This window comes from Geotrypetes seraphini, chromosome 1, assembly GCF_902459505.1.
Source record: "Geotrypetes seraphini chromosome 1, aGeoSer1.1, whole genome shotgun sequence".
NCBI classification, from domain to species: Eukaryota; Metazoa; Chordata; class Amphibia; order Gymnophiona; family Dermophiidae; genus Geotrypetes; species Geotrypetes seraphini.
In genome coordinates this window covers 459323247-459340770 of record NC_047084.1, presented here as the reverse complement: position 1 = coordinate 459340770, position 17524 = coordinate 459323247, and the positions used below count along the sequence as shown (strand labels likewise).

The window sequence follows — 17524 nt, the reverse complement described above, 5'->3', positions numbered from 1 at the left end:
CAAAGTGTAACAACAAGCCGATGGTGAGGTGAGATGTCACTATCCACCCCACGGCAATACTGAAACATGCTTTTACAGGCTGCTACATGAAGGGGGGTTAATACATACCGCCGGAGAGACGCTGTCAGTGTACACAAAAATTTCTTAACTGCCAGAAAGAAGCACAGCGGCACCTACCCTTTTGAATGGAAAAAGTGGGAGGAGCTTCCTAAACGTCAGAGATGTAACTGACGTCATGATCCGTAGCAGATTGATCTTATTCAAAATATATCAAAATACTGTTAAAGATGAAAAATGGCATAAAAAAACTGAGGTATGAATTAAAAAACTGAAAGGACTGGAAGAATGAAACTTTCCTGATAAAAAGATGTTTACAGAAAGGCGATCCATTCCATTTCACTATTCAATCCGTTGGGGTGCAATGTGTTCAGAGTGAAAATCCATTTCTGCTCCTGTTTCCAAAGTATGTGAGACACATCTCCCCCTCTAGTTAAATCAATAACATTGAGTATAGAAAACATAAGATCTGTAGTTTCATGTTGGTGTTCTATCCAGTGCTGAACTAGAGGAGCCTCTTTGACCCGGGTGCGAATCCTACTCATATGTTCTCCTATTCGGGTCTTAATGCTACGTGTGGTGCATCCCACACCAACAGATTGTGACTCCAAACAAGTGGTGTATGTCATCCAATGCCCATGTCATTTACTATATGTGGGATGCACCACACGTAGCATTAAGACCCGAATAGGAGAACATATGAGTAGGATTCGCACCCGGGTCAAAGAGGCTCCTCTAGTTCAGCACTGGATAGAACACCAACATGAAACTACAGATCTTATGTTTTCTATACTCAATGTTATTGATTTAACTAGAGGGGGAGATGTGTCTCACATACTTTGGAAACAGGAGCAGAAATGGATTTTCACTCTGAACACATTGCACCCCAACGGATTGAATAGTGAAATGGAATGGATCGCCTTTCTGTAAACATCTTTTTATCAGGAAAGTTTCATTCTTCCAGTCCTTTCAGTTTTTTAATTCATACCTCAGTTTTTTTATGCCATTTTTCATCTTTAACAGTATTTTGATATATTTTGAATAAGATCAATCTGCTACGGATCATGACGTCAGTTACATCTCTGACGTTTAGGAAGCTCCTCCCACTTTTTCCATTCAAAAGGGTAGGTGCCGCTGTGCTTCTTTCTGGCAGTTAAGAAATTTTTGTGTACACTGACAGCGTCTCTCCGGCGGTATGTATTAACCCCCCTTCTGTAGCAGCCTGTAAAAGTATTGCCATGGGGTGGATAGTGACATCTCACCTCACCATCGGCTTGTTGTTACACTTTGTTTTTTAGATACAGTTTCATCACGGAGTTTAAAAGCATATAAGTTTTGAACCATTGATTACCACTGCAAGTTATGATTCGGGTCTCCTGAGGAAGGAATCGAAACGGGGCCACGTAGAGACCCCTCCACTTGTCAAAAGCCAAGCTGAGCTAAGTTTCAAAACCCTTATAGCTCTTGATGTTTGTGAAATAAGAAATAAGAAAATAGCAAGAAAGTATATTCACACAGAAGACTGCAAGATTGTAACCTTTATTTATTTATTTATTTATTCACTCTGGAATCCAACATGGAGCGTGACCAGCATTGAAACAGTTGCAATGACTGGAAGGTAAACTCTGGTATATCTTCAGGGGGGAGCGTTCCCTTTTTCATGTTTGTTTTTAATGTATTATTTAATTTAATTAATTAACAAATATGTGTTTTTTGGTTTTTACTTTTATAATGTTTTACTAATATGACTGAATGTTCTTTTATAATCTGTTTTTAAATGTACATCGCTTAGAATGTTTTAAATAGGCGATCCATCAAAAATAAAGTGAACTTGAACTTGAACTTGTAGAGTTTCACGTCTCTGAGTGACTCATAATTTGTTGGCCACAATCCATGCTTGGGTTACCTGTCTGAATGAGAGGTCAGTCTTTATATAACCTTGGCATTTTGATACTAACAACGTGACCAAGATGCAATGGAAACATAAGTCTCCACTCTAACCAGAACCAATCTGGAATATCATCAATGGGCTCTGGGAGGATCCAATACATACCTTGTCGCAAAATATAGGCCTGATGGTACCTATAAAAATTTGGAAAATTTACCCCACCCTCCACAATAGGCCTTTGCAAAGACACTAAAGCAATTCTAGGAATTTTTCCCAGCCAAATAAAATTGGTTAGGACCCTATTTACTTTTTTATAAAAAGATCCCTGAAAAAAAATAGGTATCATACCATTTGATAACAAACTACAGGTAAAATCATCATTTTAACAGTTTGTACTCTCCCCCACCAAGATAAATGTAAAGGATTCCATTGCTCACACATTTCTGTTACCTTTTGTAATAAATTTTTTTCATTAATTTTCATTGTATCATCCACTGTTTTTGTAATCCAAATTCCTAAGTATTTTATACCGTCTTCCTTCCAAATGAAAGAAAATGGATCAAATAAACCTTTTGTACAATGTACATTTAGTGGAAGAACTTCTGATTTATTCCAATTTACATTTTAATGACTTTGAATAATTTTGTATCATCTACAAATGCGACCATCTCACTTGAATTTATAAATTTACCTTTCTCAACCCAAAGTGAGATGCAGCAACATAAAATAGATAAAAATGCAAATGAAGGGCGCAGACTGCAAAAAGCCACCCAAACATATTCTAAAACCACCTAAGGAAATGGCATAAGATTTAAAAAAATACTTCAAACATTCATAAAACATCAGATCAAATGATGAGAGCAGACAGTAAGCACTAAACTGCCTATGTTAACAAGCTTTTCACTGGTTCTGATGCTGGTTCTGAGGCTTTAAAGATAGGAGGACAGGTGCCGGGATGCTATAGAGGAGAGAGATGTTGCACAGGTGTTAAAAAAAAAAACCTTTTAAAAAATATCTCTGGGAGGGGTGTGTGTGTGTAAGGGCCGATCCAAGTTAACTGTGGGACCATCCAAGATCCTGGGTCTGGCAATGCCACTGCCACACGGTGAGATCCTATTCTATAAAAGCATCTGGGCACCATTATAAAATACTAGCACAAATCAGTATCAGTGTGCCTAAAACCTAGGTGCCTGAAGCTACACCAGCCATAGGCCTAACATAGCTGAGAGAGTGATCCATCAAATGAGCGCTCCGACAAATGTGCCCCAACAATTGCATGTAGGGACAAGTACGTGCACGGACAATGCACGCATGGACAATTGCGGCAGTGAATACTATTTTGTTTTTTTCTTTTTTGAGGGGGGTGTGGGGGACCCCCGCCCACTACGCTTTAAATATTCACTTGCTATCTAGTGTTAGGGTAAGCTTTATATCATGATTATGGGAACCCTAATCATGATATAAACCTTACCCTAACACGAAGGCCCTGATTTGCTGAGACTCCTCAGGCCCCGTCCCTTGGGAGGGACCTGAGGAGTCTCAGCACATCAGGGCCTTCCAGATTCATAGGCCGCAATTGTCCTGCGCACACTTGTCCCTGCGTGCAATTGTCGGCCCACATTTGTCGAAGTGCAATTGTCCTGCGCTCATTTGTCAGTGTACCAGCTGAGAGTGCCTAGATACGGTAAGGGTACACGTAACATACAGTATTCTATAAGTGAGCCCCCTCTTGTATGTATACACTACTGCTCTTACAGAACAGTGCTTTGATGTTTGGCTGCTACCAACTAATGTAGGTGTACACTTAGCCTAAAAGTGACAGGATTCTGCATACTTGTGTGCCCGTGGCACGTAAGTAAATGTGGCTCGTGGCATCTACAAGTAAAAGTGGGCACAACACAATTGCCCTTTACATGATCTTGTGAAGTACTTGTGTGTGTCTGTACTAGAGCTGGATTTCTGTGTGCTAGGATTGAGAAAAGCCCTGGGGAGCACTAGACTTTCAGAGCAGGATGTGCAAAGCTCCAGGCAACCCGGCAATGAAAGCTGGGTTGGGAACGATTTCCTTTTGCTGGGCTATGCGCAGCACTATAGCATACAAATTGTGCTGAGTAGCCAGGTAAAAGAGGGGAGGAACTGTGCCTGGTGCCTGCTCAGAAGATTAGAAAAGCAAGACAGCAGGCACAGCTCCTCTCCCCCCCCCCCCTGAGCCCTGATCAGATGAGCAGGCAGGGGAGAGCAGGGCTGCGCAAAGCCTCAGAAGAATTATTTGTTTTCATCTCAGCATGAAATAAAACCCTAGGCTGGACTGAGCAGGGCGTCCGGCTCTGCTTCAGCATTTTATTTATTTTTTTAACTGCTGTTACGCATGTGTTATTTGAGTGTGTGTCCCACTCTTATACACTCATTGTTTTCAGAGGATGAAGGGCAAGCTGGATGGACTCTGCCTTGTGATTCCAATGTACTGCTCAAAGTAGAAGTATTAATCTCTTCCTTCTCTTTCCCACCGCAGGGTCTCGAGATCAGTGACCACTACCCAGTGGAGGTGGAGTTGAGCCGGGCTAAAAGTCTTATGCTTCAGAATTGGCTCTTCATTCTTGTGGCTTTAGTTTCTGCCTTTTCTCTTGGATGCTTTGAACTCACCATCCAGACCAGGTGACAAAAGGCAGCAAACAGTGGATGGGGTCTACTCCAGATACTTTAAGTAGGATGAGGGGTGGGGAAAGAGGGAGATTACAGGTGGGAGGCTACACTTTCAAATAGCTACACCCCTTGACCTCTACCTTTCAAAGGTACAGGATACTGACTGAAGAGGACCCCCTTTTCCTTTATAGAGTGGTGCTTTTATACCACTTAAACAGTAAAATACACCTTCCATGACTCCTGTGGAGTTCTAGCACAAAGCAATGATTCATTGAGAAAGCACATTTCATGCTTATCAATGTCCAGTCCTGTTCACTGTAGACTATTTCTTCTCTAAATTGTGCTAAAGGACACTTTCACTCTGAATCACTTAGCCTAATAGGATGCTATGCGATTCACTTCTGCCCTACAGTGCCCTCAGGGCAGGATTAACCTTTTGGTAGACCCTAGGCAAAAAACATTGTGCCCCCACCATAATGCAAACCGCTCAGCCTCAGTAAATACATCCTAGTAAAAAAAATAATAATAATACTAAAACTCCTAGAAGCAGGACCCTATGTGGTTTAGACTGGAGAGAAAAAATTGGCACTGTCTGTGTTGCTTGTGGACTAAAAGACAATGTATAAGAGGTGGGGAGAACTGAAAGTCTTCTGAGGAAGCAGGAGCTCTGGTCATCCACCAGTGCTTTTCTTTTCTATCAGCAGCTGACATAAGGGAGAAAATCTAATCTGGGAGACATTTAATTAGTAGATGTGAGAGGGACCCTCCTAAATTTCTAAGCCCTAGGCATGTGCCTAGTTTGACTGTACCTTAATCTTGCCCTGGTGCCCCATGCTAGTTCAGTACTTGAGACACGTTAGTGCATTATACCTTTGTTTCAGTAGTGAGACCCACACACATAGTTCTGCCAATGCACCTCAATCCTGTCATGCAGTAGCCCCTGCTTTTTCAGTCTTAGGACCTCTTCTCTTCTCTCTCTACACCTCTTCCCTCGGTGCCCTGATCTCCTCCCATGGCTTCCAGTATCACCTATATCACAGGTGTCAAACTCAAGGTCCGCAGGCCGAATCCGGCCTGCCTGTCTGTTTTATGCGGCCCACGGTGTGATGCAGTGTTTTCATTGTCATCACCGGTGTTATCTTCTGCCCAGTTCCCTCCTCCTCACTGCCGCAGTGTGCACAAAGCTGCGGACAGCGACTCTGCGCGTGTCCTGCACCTGAACTGGAAGCCTTCTCTCTGACTTTGCAATATTGGCCAGACCCAGATAGCTTCCAAGGGCCATGAAAATCCTGAATATTCAGTGCCTGTATCTGGATTAGACCCAACACTGAATATCTCCTCTTGCAATGGAAAAGGTTTCTGGATTATTATTTGATTGACTGCCTTTCATTAATGAAAAGGGGAGAAAATGATGTATTGTGGCTAACCGCAAGAAGCAACAAAAAGGGATCCAACCAAATCTGCAGTGAAATCACCAAACCAGGAAAAACAAACAAAAACTGCAGACTATGTACAAGACGCAGGCAAAATTTATTGTACCAAAGTTAAAATGCAGTGATATAAAACCTTTTTCCAACACGGTCCGTGTTTCGGACAACACTCCTTTTTGAGATGCATCACTTTTGGCAGCGATTCTCAGCGTATTGAAGACACAGGCACTTGTTGTTACCTTCATTTTTTGCGGTATATTTTAATATCTTATTTACCATGGACCCCTGACGAAGGAGTGTTGTCCGAAACACGGACCGTGTTGGAAAAAGATTTTATATCACTGCATTTTAACTTTGGTACAATAAATTTTGCCTGCGTCTTGTACATAGTCTGCAGTTTTTGTTTGTTTTTCCTGGTATTGTGGCTAACCACCATGGGCTGAATATTGATCGGGTTATTTTCATCACTAAAATCATCGTTCACAGTAGACAAAGTAGATTACTTGCATTGTTTCAGAAAGCACAGTTACTTACCGTAACAGGTGTTATCCAGGGACAGCAGGCAGATATTCTTAACACATGGGTGACGTCACCGACGGAGCCCTCGGTACGGACCTTTTAACTAGAAGTTTCTAGTTGGCCGCACCGCGCGTGCGCGAGTGCCTTCCCGCCCGACGGAGGAGTGCGTGGTCCCCAGTTAGGATAAGCCAGCTAAGAAGCCAACCCGGGGAGGTGGGTGGGACTTAAGAATATCTGCCTGCTGTCCCTGGATAACACCTGTTACGGTAAGTAACTGTGCTTTATCCCAGGACAAGCAGGCAGCATATTCTTAACACATGGGTGACCTCCAAGCTAACAAAGAGGGAGGAGGGATGGTTGGCCATTAGGAAAATAAATTTTGTAACACAGATCGGCCGAAGTGTCCATCCCGTCTGGAGAATGCATCCAGACAGTAGTGAGTAGTGAACGTGTGAACTGAGGACCAAGTGGCCGCCTTGCAGATTTCCTCGATGGGCGTGGAACGGAAGAAAGCCACAGAAGCAGCCATAGCTCGGACTCTGTGGGCCGTGACAGATCCTTCCAGTGAGAGACCGGCCCGAGCATAACAGAAGGCAATACAGGCAGCAAGCCAATTTGAAAGTGTCCGTTTGGAGACAGGACGGCCCAAACGGTTGGGATCGAAAGACAAAAAGAGCTGAGGGGATGTTCGGTGAGCTCTGGTACGATCAAGGTAGTAAGCAAGGGCACGCTTACAATCCAGCGTGTGCAACGCCTGTTCTCCAGGATGCGAGTGAGGCTTAGGGAAGAAGACGGGAAGCACAATGGACTGGTTGAGGTGAAAAGCTGAGACCACCTTGGGAAGGAATTTAGGGTGGGTACGCAGAACAACCTTGTCATGGTGAAAAACAGTGAACGGTGGGTCGGCAACCAGTGCATGCAGTTCGCTAACCCTCCTGGCAGAGGTGATGGCAATTAGGAAAAGCACCTTCCAGGTAAGAAGCCTGAATGAAGTTGTGGCAAGAGGCTCAAACGGAGGTTTCATAAGAGCAGAGAGAACCACATTCAGGTCCCAGACGACGGGAGGAGGCTTGAGAGGCGGTTTGATGTTGAAGAGCCCTCTCATAAATCTTGAAACCAGAGGATGAGCCGTGAGGGGTTTTCCGAGAATAGGCTCGTGAAACGCAGTGATGGCACTGAGGTGGACTCTGATGGAAGTGGTTTTGAGGCCAGCGTTGGACAGCGAGAGCAAATATTCCAAGACAGTTTCCACCGCCAAAGAGGTGGGTTCTTGATGATGCCGGAGACACCACGAGGAGAATCTGGTCCACTTCTGATGGTAACATTGGAGAGTGGCCGGTTTCCTGGAGGCGTCCAAAATGAGGCGGACCGGTTGAGATAGATTCTCCGGAGAGGTCAGCCCGAGAGAAACCAAGCTGTCAGGTGGAGGGAAGACAGGTTGGGATGTAGTAGAGACTGATTCTGCTGTGTAAGTAGAGTAGGAAACACAGGAAGAGGAATGGGCTCCCTGGAGCTGAGTTGAAGCAGAAGGGAGAACCAGTGTTGACGAGGCCACCGAGGGGCGATGAGGATCATGGTGGCATTGTCCTTGCGGAGTTTGGACAAGGTCCGCAACATCAAAGGAAGTGGAGGGAAGGCATAGAGGAACCGATCCCTCCAGTCGAGCAGGAATGCATCCGGGGCCAGACGGTGAGGAGAGAAGAGTCTGGAACAGAATTGGGGCAGCTGATGGTTGTGAGGTGCTGCAAAGAGGTCCACCTGCGGAGTGCCCCATCGAGCAAAGATGGAGAGTAGAGTCGGAGGGTCCAACGTCCACTCGTGAGGTTGAAGGATGCGGCTGAGATTGTCGGCCAGAGAGTTCTGTTCGCCCTGGATATAGACCGCCCTGAGAAAGAGATTGCGGTCCGTGGCCCAGGTCCAGATGCGCAGAGCCTCCAGACAAAGGGGGCGAGATCCGGTGCCGCCTTGCTTGTTTATGTAGTACATGGCGACTTGATTGTCTGTGCATAGGAGGAGGACTTGAGGACAGAGAAGATGCTGGAAAGCCTTGAGGGCGTAGAACATGGCTCTGAGTTCCAGGAAATTGATGTGATGACGACGCTCCTGTGGGGTCCAAAGTCCCTGGGTGCGTAGATCTCCCAGGTGAGCTCCCCACGCGTAGGGGGACGCATCTGTGGTGATGATCATAGAGTGGGGGGGCAGATGGAAAAGTAGACCCCTGGAAAGATTTGAGGAGTTCAACCACCATTGGAGAGATTGCTGAAGAGATGATGTCACAGAGATGGGATGAGAAAGAAGATCCGTAGTCTGTGACCACTGGTTGGCGAGCGTCCACTGAGGTGTACGAAGGTGGAGACGAGCCAGAGGAAGGACATGCACTGTCGAGGCCATGTGACCCAGGAGGACCATCATCTGTCGAGCAGGAATGGAGGGATGCATGAGTACCTGACGGCAGAGATGGAGCAGGGTCTGCTTGCGATCGGAGGGGAGAAAAGCCCTCATTAGCGTGGTGTCCAGAACTGCTCCAATGAATTGAAGTCGCTGGGTGGGAAGCAGATGCGACTTGGGGTAGTTGATCTCGAACCCCAGGAGGTGGAGGAGAGAGATGGTGTGATGAGTAGCCTGTAGCACAAGTGGAGACGTAGGTGCTTTCACCAACCAATCGTCCAAATAGGGGAACACCTGGAGGTTGTGAGACCTGAGGAAGGCCGCTACCACTATAAGGCACTTGGTGAAGACCCTGGGTGAGGAGGCGAGGCCGAACGGTAGCACCTTGTACTGATAGTGGTGGTGCAGTACCTGGAATCGCAGGTAGCGGCGAGAATGTTGATTGATGGAGATGTGAGTGTAGGCCTCTTTGAGGTCTAGGGAACATAGCCAGTCGTGTTGAGAAAGAAGAGGATAGAGCGTGGCAAGGGAGAGCATTCTGAACTTCTCCTTGACCAGACACTTGTTGAGGTCCCTGAGATCGAGAATGGGACGGAGGTCTCCCGTCTTTTTGGGTACCAGGAAGTAGCGGGAGTAGAATCCCTGCCCCCTTTGATCTGGAGGTACTTCTTCGATGGCATTGAGAAGGAGGAGGGATTGAACCTCCCTCAGGAGGAGGGGGGTTTGAGAGGAGTTTGAAGCAGACTCTACGGGAAGGTTGTCCGGAGGCAGAGTCTGGAAGTTGAGAGAGTAGCCGTGGCGGATGATGTTGAGGACCCACTGGTCCGACGTGATGACTTCCCAACGGCTTGAGAAAATGGTGAGACGACCCCCGATAGGCTGTGGAAGAGGCAGCGAGGGTGGATGACTGGCTATGCCCTGGAGAGAAGAGTCAAAAGGGCTGAGATTGTTTAGCAGGCTGAGGAGGCTTGGAGGGTTGGGTGGCCTGAGACCGAGCCTGGGCATGGTGCTGCTGTTGACGGGGTCGCCGAGATTGTTGGGGAGGCGGATTGAGTGGCCTGGCTGAGAACCTCCGCTGGTAGGATGATTGAGGCCGATAGGGTCGAGCAGGCGGAGCCTTCTTTTTCGGCTTGATCAGGGTGTCCCACCTAGTCTCATGGGCGGAGAGTTTCTGGGTGGTGGAATCCAGTGACTCTCCAAAAAGCTCATCCCCGAGACAGGGGGCGTTGGCCAGGCGGTCCTGGTGGTTGATGTCCAGGTCGGAGACTCTGAGCCAGGCCAAGCGACGCATGGCTACAGCCATGGCAGAGGCCCGAGAGGTGAGCTCGAAGGAGTCGTAGATCGAGCGGACCATATACTTGCGCATTTGGAGAAGGCCGGATATGTGCTGCTGGAATAGCGGGACCTTGCGCTCAGGTAGGTACTTCTGGAGGGCAGACAGCTGTTGGACCAAGTGTTTGAGATAAAAGGAAAAATGGAAGGAATAGTTGTTTGCCCTGTTGGCAAGCATGGCATTTTGGTAAAGCCTCTTGCCAAACTTGTCCATGGTCTTACCTTCTCTGCCAGGAGGGGTAGAGGCATAGACACTGGAGCCCTGAGTCTTTTTTAAGGTGGATTCCACCAGAAGGGACTCATGGGGCAATTGAGATTTGTCGAATCCTGGAATAGGGATGACACGGTAAAGGTTGTCCAGTTTACGGGGAGCTCCCGGTACCGTGAGGGGATTTTCCAAATTTTTGTAGAATGTCTCCCGTAAGATGTCATGTACGGGAAGTTTGAGGAACTCTTTAGGAGGTTGCTCAAAGTCTAAGGCTTCTAAAAAGGCTTGGGACTTTTTGGAGTCAGATTCAAGGGGAAGTGACAGAGCAGCAGACATTTCCCTCAGAAATTTAGAAAAAGAGGACTGCTCAGGTTTAGAGGAGGCATCAGGTGCCGATGGTTCCTCATCAGATGAGGAGGGATCCTCCTCGGTACCGAGAGGAGTCTCCTCCCATAAATCCGGATCCCTGACCTCTGGTGCGTGTCGGGACACCGGGGTGGAGGGTGCGGTGTGGTGAGTTTTGGACAAAGATTTACCAGAGCGCACCGAAACGGCACCAGGGGAGGACGATCGGCGTCGTTCTCGGTCCCGAGAAGAGTGCCGTACCGCCTGGTGCCGAGCAGGATCCACTGTGGGTTGAGAATGAACCACAGGATCATCAGGAAGTTGTTGTGCCGAAAGGATCGGCATCGAGGTGTTTACCGGTACCGAAGGAGTGGACACCGGGGGCTCGGTGCGGGGCTCGGGCCGGTCTGGTACCGGAAGGAGCGGTGCCAGGATAGAGGGTAGCAGTTGTTCAAGCTGTTTCTTCAACTGCTCCTGAAGCTGAGTTTGTAGGATGGCCGAGATACGGTCATCCAGGGGTGGCATCGGAACCGCTTTCTTTTTCTTCGGTTCCTTGGATGCCGCTCCACGCCCCGGCGATGAGGAGGCCGATGACGAGGCACTCACCGTTATCGGGGCGGAGCGTTTACGGGACCGGTGCGATGCCGGTATGGACGGTGTCGTCACCGTAGCTGGAGGGCGCTCGAGGGAAGAGGAAGGCTTCTTAGCCGGCTTACCTGGCGCCAGTGGCGCCGATGCGGGATCGGTCGGTGTCGAGCTGGACGGTGCCGATTTCTGCGGTACCGCCGCTGAGGGTGATGAATCCATCGCCGACTCGGAGCCGAAGAGCAGGGTTTGCTGGATTCTTCGGTTTTTAAGAGTACGTTTTTGTAAAGTGGCACAGCGGGTGCAGGAATCTGCCCGATGCTCCGGACCCAGGCACTGCAAACACCAATTGTGTGGGTCAGAAACGGAGATCGGGCGTGCACACCGCTGGCACTTCTTAAAACCGACCTGCGGGGGCATGAAGGGGAAGATAGCCTCCGCAAAATCGAAGTCCGAGGCCTGTATAATGGCAACAGGCCCCGCCGGGGCAAAAACGAAAGAAACAATAAAAATCAAAGTTTTTTTTTTTTTTTTTTTTTGCAATTGAAAGAAAAAGGAAACCCGAAGGTAGAGGAAGAAAAAAAATATAACAAAAGCGCGAGCGGGAAGGCAAAAAGTGATTTCAACGGCCGTTGAAAAAATACACGCGTCTTCTTCGCTCCGCGGAAACGAAGAAACTGGGGACCACGCACTCCTCCGTCGGGCGGGAAGGCACTCGCGCACGCGCGGTGCGGCCAACTAGAAACTTCTAGTTAAAAGGTCCGTACCGAGGGCTCCGTCGGTGACGTCACCCATGTGTTAAGAATATGCTGCCTGCTTGTCCTGGGATAATATGTGTTATGCAATAAATTAGTGCCTCTTGTAGTGTCTGTATGGAAAGCTGTGTTTATACTCTGTAACAATTGACAGCCATGTGTGTAAATAAAACAGATTGTAATCCATCAGGAAGAAAGCTGTATGAGCATTTATTCACATCAAGGTGATGGTCTTTGCCATAAAGTAGTGATAGATCAGACAGTTATCTAATCTCTTATTCTGTTTTACTTGCACATCTACTTTCCTTCAGATAAGGATGAGCACCCATCAAATATGGCTGCTTTATAGATCTGCAAAATCAGAAGTGGATCTTATTACCGTATTTTCACGCATATAACGCGCGCGTTATACGCGTTTTTACCTACCGCGCATACCCCTCGCGCGTTATATGCGTGAGCGCGGTATACAAAAGTTTTAAAACATAGTTCCCACCCCGCCCGACGCCCGATTCACCCCCCCCAGCAGGACCGCTCGCACCCCCACCCCGAACGACCGCTCGCACGCGCTCCCACCCGCACCCGCATCCACGATCGGAGCAAGAGGGAGCCCAAGCCCTCTTGCCCGGCCGACTCCCCGACGTCCGATACATCCCCCCCCCCCGGCAGGACCACTCGCACCCCCACCCCGAACGACCGCTCGCACGCGCTCCCACCCGCACCCGCATCCACGATCGGAGCAAGAGGGAGCCCAAGCCCTCTTGCCCGGCCGACTCCCCGACGTCCGATACATCCCCCCCCCCCCGGCAGGACCACTCGCACCCCCACCCCGAACGACCGCTCGCACGCGCTCCCACCCGCACCCGCATCCACGATCGGAGCAACAGGGAGCCCAAGCCCTCTTGCCCGGCCGACTCCCCGACGTCCGATACATCCCCCCCCCCCCGGCAGGACCACTCGCACCCCCACCCCGAACGACCGCTCGCACGCGCTCCCACCCGCACCCGCATCCACGATCGGAGCAAGAGGGAGCCCAAGCCCTCTTGCCCGGCCGACTCCCCGACGTCCGATACATCCCCCCCCCCCGGCAGGACCACTCGCACCCCCACCCCGAAGGACCGCCGACTTCCCGACAATATCGGGCCAGAAGGGAGCCCAAACCCTCCTGGCCACGGCGACCCCCTAACCCCACCCCGCACTACATTATGGGCAGGAGGGATCCCAGGCCCTCCTGCCCTCGACGCAAACCCCCCTCCCCCCCAACGACCGCCCCCCCCCAAGAACCTCCGACCGCCCCCCAGCCGACCCGCGATCCCCCTGGCGACCCCCACGACCCCCCCACCCCCCTTCCCCGTACCTTTGGTAGTTGGCCGGACAGACGGGAGCCAAACCCGCCTGTCCGGCAGGCAGCCAACGAAGGAATGAGGCCGGATTGGCCCATCCATCCTAAAGCTCCGCCTACTGGTGGGGCCTAAGGCGCGTGGGCCAATCAGAATAGGCCCTGGAGCCTTAGGTCCCACCTGGGGGCGCGGCCTGAGGCACATGGGCCCAACCCGACCATGTGCCTCAGGCCGCGCCCCCAGGTGGGACCTAAGGCTCCAGGGCCTATTCTGATTGGCCCACGCGCCTTAGGCCCCACCAGTAGGCGGAGCTTTAGGATGGATGGGCCAATCCGGCCTCATTCCTTCGTTGGCTGCCTGCCGGACAGGCGGGTTTGGCTCCCGTCTGTCCGGCCAACTACCAAAGGTACGGGGAAGGGGGGTGGGGGGGTCGTGGGGGTCGCCAGGGGGGTCGCGGGTCGGCTGGGGGAGCGGTCGGAGGTTCTTGGGGGGGGCGGTCGTTGGGGGGGAGGGGGGTTTGCGTCGAGGGCAGGAGGGCCTGGGATCCCTCCTGCCCGTAATGTAGTGCGGGGTGGGGTTAGGGGATCGCCGTGGCCAGGAGGGTTTGGGCTCCCTTCTGGCCCAACTACCAAAGGTACGGGGAAGGGGGGTGGGGGGGTCGTGGGGGTCGCCAGGGGGGGTCGCGGGTCGGCTGGGGGGGCGGTCGGAGGTTCTTGGGGGGGGGCAGTCGTTGGGGGGAGGGGGGTTTGCGTCGAGGGCAGGAGGGCCTGGGATCCCTCCTGCCCGTAATGTAGTGCGGGGTGGGGTTAGGGGGTCGCCGTGGCCAGGAGGATTTGGGCTCCCTCCTGGCCCGATATTGTTGGGGAGTCGGCGGTCCTTCGGGGGGAGGGATGTATCGGACGTCGGGGGGGGGCATCAGGCTTTCAGGATGGGGACAGACCTTCAAGGGGGGACAGTGCACGGAAGTCAGGGGGGGTGAACGGAGAGTCGGAAAGTCAGGGCGGGCGAAAGGAGCGTCGGGCAGCATGCGCGGTATACCCGTGAGCGCGGTATACCAAAGTTTTTGTACATATCATCGTGATTTCTGCGCGCTATACCCGTGTGCGCGTTTTATACGGATGCGCGTTATTTGCGTGAAAATACGGTAATAGCCAAAAATTAACCAAAAAACTGAAAATTTTAAGAAAATGAATTTTTACTATTAATCAATCAAGTAGTTGGAACCTAAGCAAAGTACCGGGCAGAGCTTTGGATTCTTGCCCAAAAATAGCTAAGAAGAAAAAAAAAAATTTTCTTTTAGATTGAATCAGGTTGGGCAGACTGGATGGACCATTTGCATCTTTACCTGCCGTCATCTATTATGTTACTATGTTGCTTTTTTTATTTTAATTTTTATTGAGTTTAGAAATAATATACAAGATAACTCTTTAAAGAAATACAGATAAGAAAATCATAAGGTATATTTAAACATAAATAGGAAAAAGATATATCTTCCTTAGACCACAATAAGGCCCTCCAGGAAAAGGAATCAGAAAATGGTGAAGAGAACCCTCTAAGGCAAACGTTCAGGTATTGGCTTCACTTCCAATCTTATACTTTACTGTGTTGTAAGCGCTAAACTCCCCCTGTTGACAATTTCTTCAAATCTATAAAAGCACGTAATTGTTCAGGTGAGAAAAAAAAACATATTTTGTCCCCAAGTACATTATAATACACTTACAGGGGTAAGCCAAAAGAAAATTCCCACCCAGCTTTACTACTTCAACTCTCATAGCCAGAAATAATTTCCTGCGCTCTTGCATCTGTCTAGTAATGTGTGGGTAGATTCAGACTTTTTTCCCCATGAACGGTACTTGAGAATTACGGAAATATTTCCTAAGTAAAGCAGACATATCCTGTTCGAAGACAAAGGAAACAAAGTGGCACGCTCTAAGGTCTCAGTTATTGAAGTTTCAAGAAAATCTGTGAGATTCAAAACTTCTGATGGATTCTGGACACCTTCATCCGGTGTAGTTCCCATGTCCTTTTTTATAAGAGGAATATAATAAATACGATTAACTAGTGGAATACAATCAGGAGAATAGTTGGACATGGGAAAGGTCTGCAAAGTGATTGACTGCACATCCAGACATGCCACCTAAATAGTGGGATACCTTACAGGGCACTGCTGTGAACTTCACAAAAAGGGTGCCATGGCTTCTCCTCACTACAGCTCCCTTATAGGTGACAGTGAGCCCCCCAAACCACCTCCAGAATCCCCTAGATCCACATATCTACCACCCCAATAGCCCTTATGGCTGCAGGAGCCACTTATATGCCAGTAAAAAAAGGGTTTTGGGGTGTATAGGGGAGTGCACATGTTTAAGTATCAATGCAGTGATTACAGGGGCTTATGGGCATGGGTCCTCCTCTCTATGGGTCCCTATCCCACCCCCAAGATGACTTAAACTGCCTCTGGGCTGGACGACTAGGCTTTCCTATGCCAGGCGGCCAGGTGATGAAGGTATGGAGGCTGAAATTTAAAGTTGTGAATAAAATTTTTATGGGGGTGGGAGGGGGTTGGTGATCACTGGGGTAGTGTGTGTGTGTGTGTGGGGGGGTCTTTGTTATGTGTTTGCAGTGCTTATCTGGTGAGTTTAGGTGAGGTTTTGTAACTTAGACCATGTTTTACATGGTCTAAGTCACAACGTCCAAGTTCCATCAATCCTGGGTTGTATAACTTTCGGTTATACATGCTGTACGACTAAGTCTAAGCCAGCCCACGTCCCGCCCAACTCCCGACACGCCTCCCAAAACGCCCCGTTTAGCTTTGGACGTTGAGCGGCACTATGAAGGCCTAGGTTGTTTAGAAATACATCCAAAACCCATTTTTATTTTCGGCGCTTGGACATGTTTGAGATATGTTAGTCCAAGTGCCGACTTAGGCCGGTTTTTGGATGTTTTTCTCTTTTGATTATGAGCCCCATAATGTACAGTTTACAGTTTAAATTTGTCATAGTTACAGTGCTAGATTTTTCAATACAAGTTTTTATCCTAATGTGACACATATTGGGATCTAGTACCAAAATACATTTCTCTGCAATGCATTGGTCATGGGCAGGTAATTGCTGTTACTCCTCCTCCTTTTTTCTGTGTACAGGAGCCTGCTAAAGCTTGATAGCCTAAGGCAGTGTTTTTCAACCTTTTTTGGGCAAAGGCACACTTGTTTCATGAAAAAAATCACGAGGCACACCACCATTAGAAAATGTTAAAAAATTTAACTCTGTGCCTATATATAAAGTAATTCTCTTGAATAGGAATCAAATAAACACAAAGAAAGTATTTTATAATGCTGCCACCGCCAACAACACCGTTGGCGGCGGTGGCACTCAAGTGGCTAAAGAGCCGCAGTTTGCCGGCCTAGGGACAACACTGGAGGGTGGCCAGCTGTGCACCCCCTTGGGACGTAAACCCGGGGTGGGGCAGACCGCCCCCCCCCCACCCTGGTATGCTACTATCTGTACCTCACTCCCTCCCTATGACCAAAAATTCTCCTTTCTTCTATTCCCCGTGTACACAACCATCTCTTTCCCTCCCTTCCTCTCTCCAAAGTCCATGCCTTCTGTGTCCACTCATTCCCTCCCCCACCTCAGCATCTTTCCCTCCCTTCCTCTCTCCAAAGTCCATGCCTTCTGTGTCCAAACACTCATTCCCTCCCCCACCTCAGCATCTCTTTCCCTCCCTTCCTCTCTCCCAAGTCCATTTCTTCTGTGTCCAAAAACGCATTCCCTCCCCCACCTCAGCATCTCTTTCCCTCCCTTCCTCTCTCCCAAGTCCATGCCTTCTGTGTCCAAAAACCCATTCCCTCCCCCACCTCAGCATCTCTTTCCCTCCCTTCCTCTCTCCCAAGTTCATGCCTTGTGTCCAAAACGCACTCCCTCCCCCCTTTTGTGTTCCGTGTTTGCCTCCCAGCCCATCTTTGCAACTTTCTCAGCAAAACGAAGCTCAAGCCGCGAGGCTTGTCTTCTGCTTCCTGCCTGCCCTGCCGCGCACAAATA

General features: G+C 49.2%; 1 protein-coding gene across 7 annotated transcripts in view; it reads left to right on the top strand.

The window, feature by feature from the left end:
- DNASE1L1 (deoxyribonuclease 1 like 1) overlaps positions 1-6095 on the top strand; it is a 95422-nt gene extending 89327 nt beyond the window's left edge. For all 7 annotated transcript variants that reach the window (XM_033922647.1, XM_033922667.1, XM_033922677.1 and 4 more), the window contains one exon: positions 4458-6095. In XM_033922647.1, the coding sequence (XP_033778538.1) occupies positions 4458-4604 (147 nt within the window). In that variant the 3' untranslated portion in view covers positions 4605-6095. The remainder of the gene's footprint in view (positions 1-4457) is intronic.
- Positions 6096-17524: the final 11429 nt, after the last annotated feature.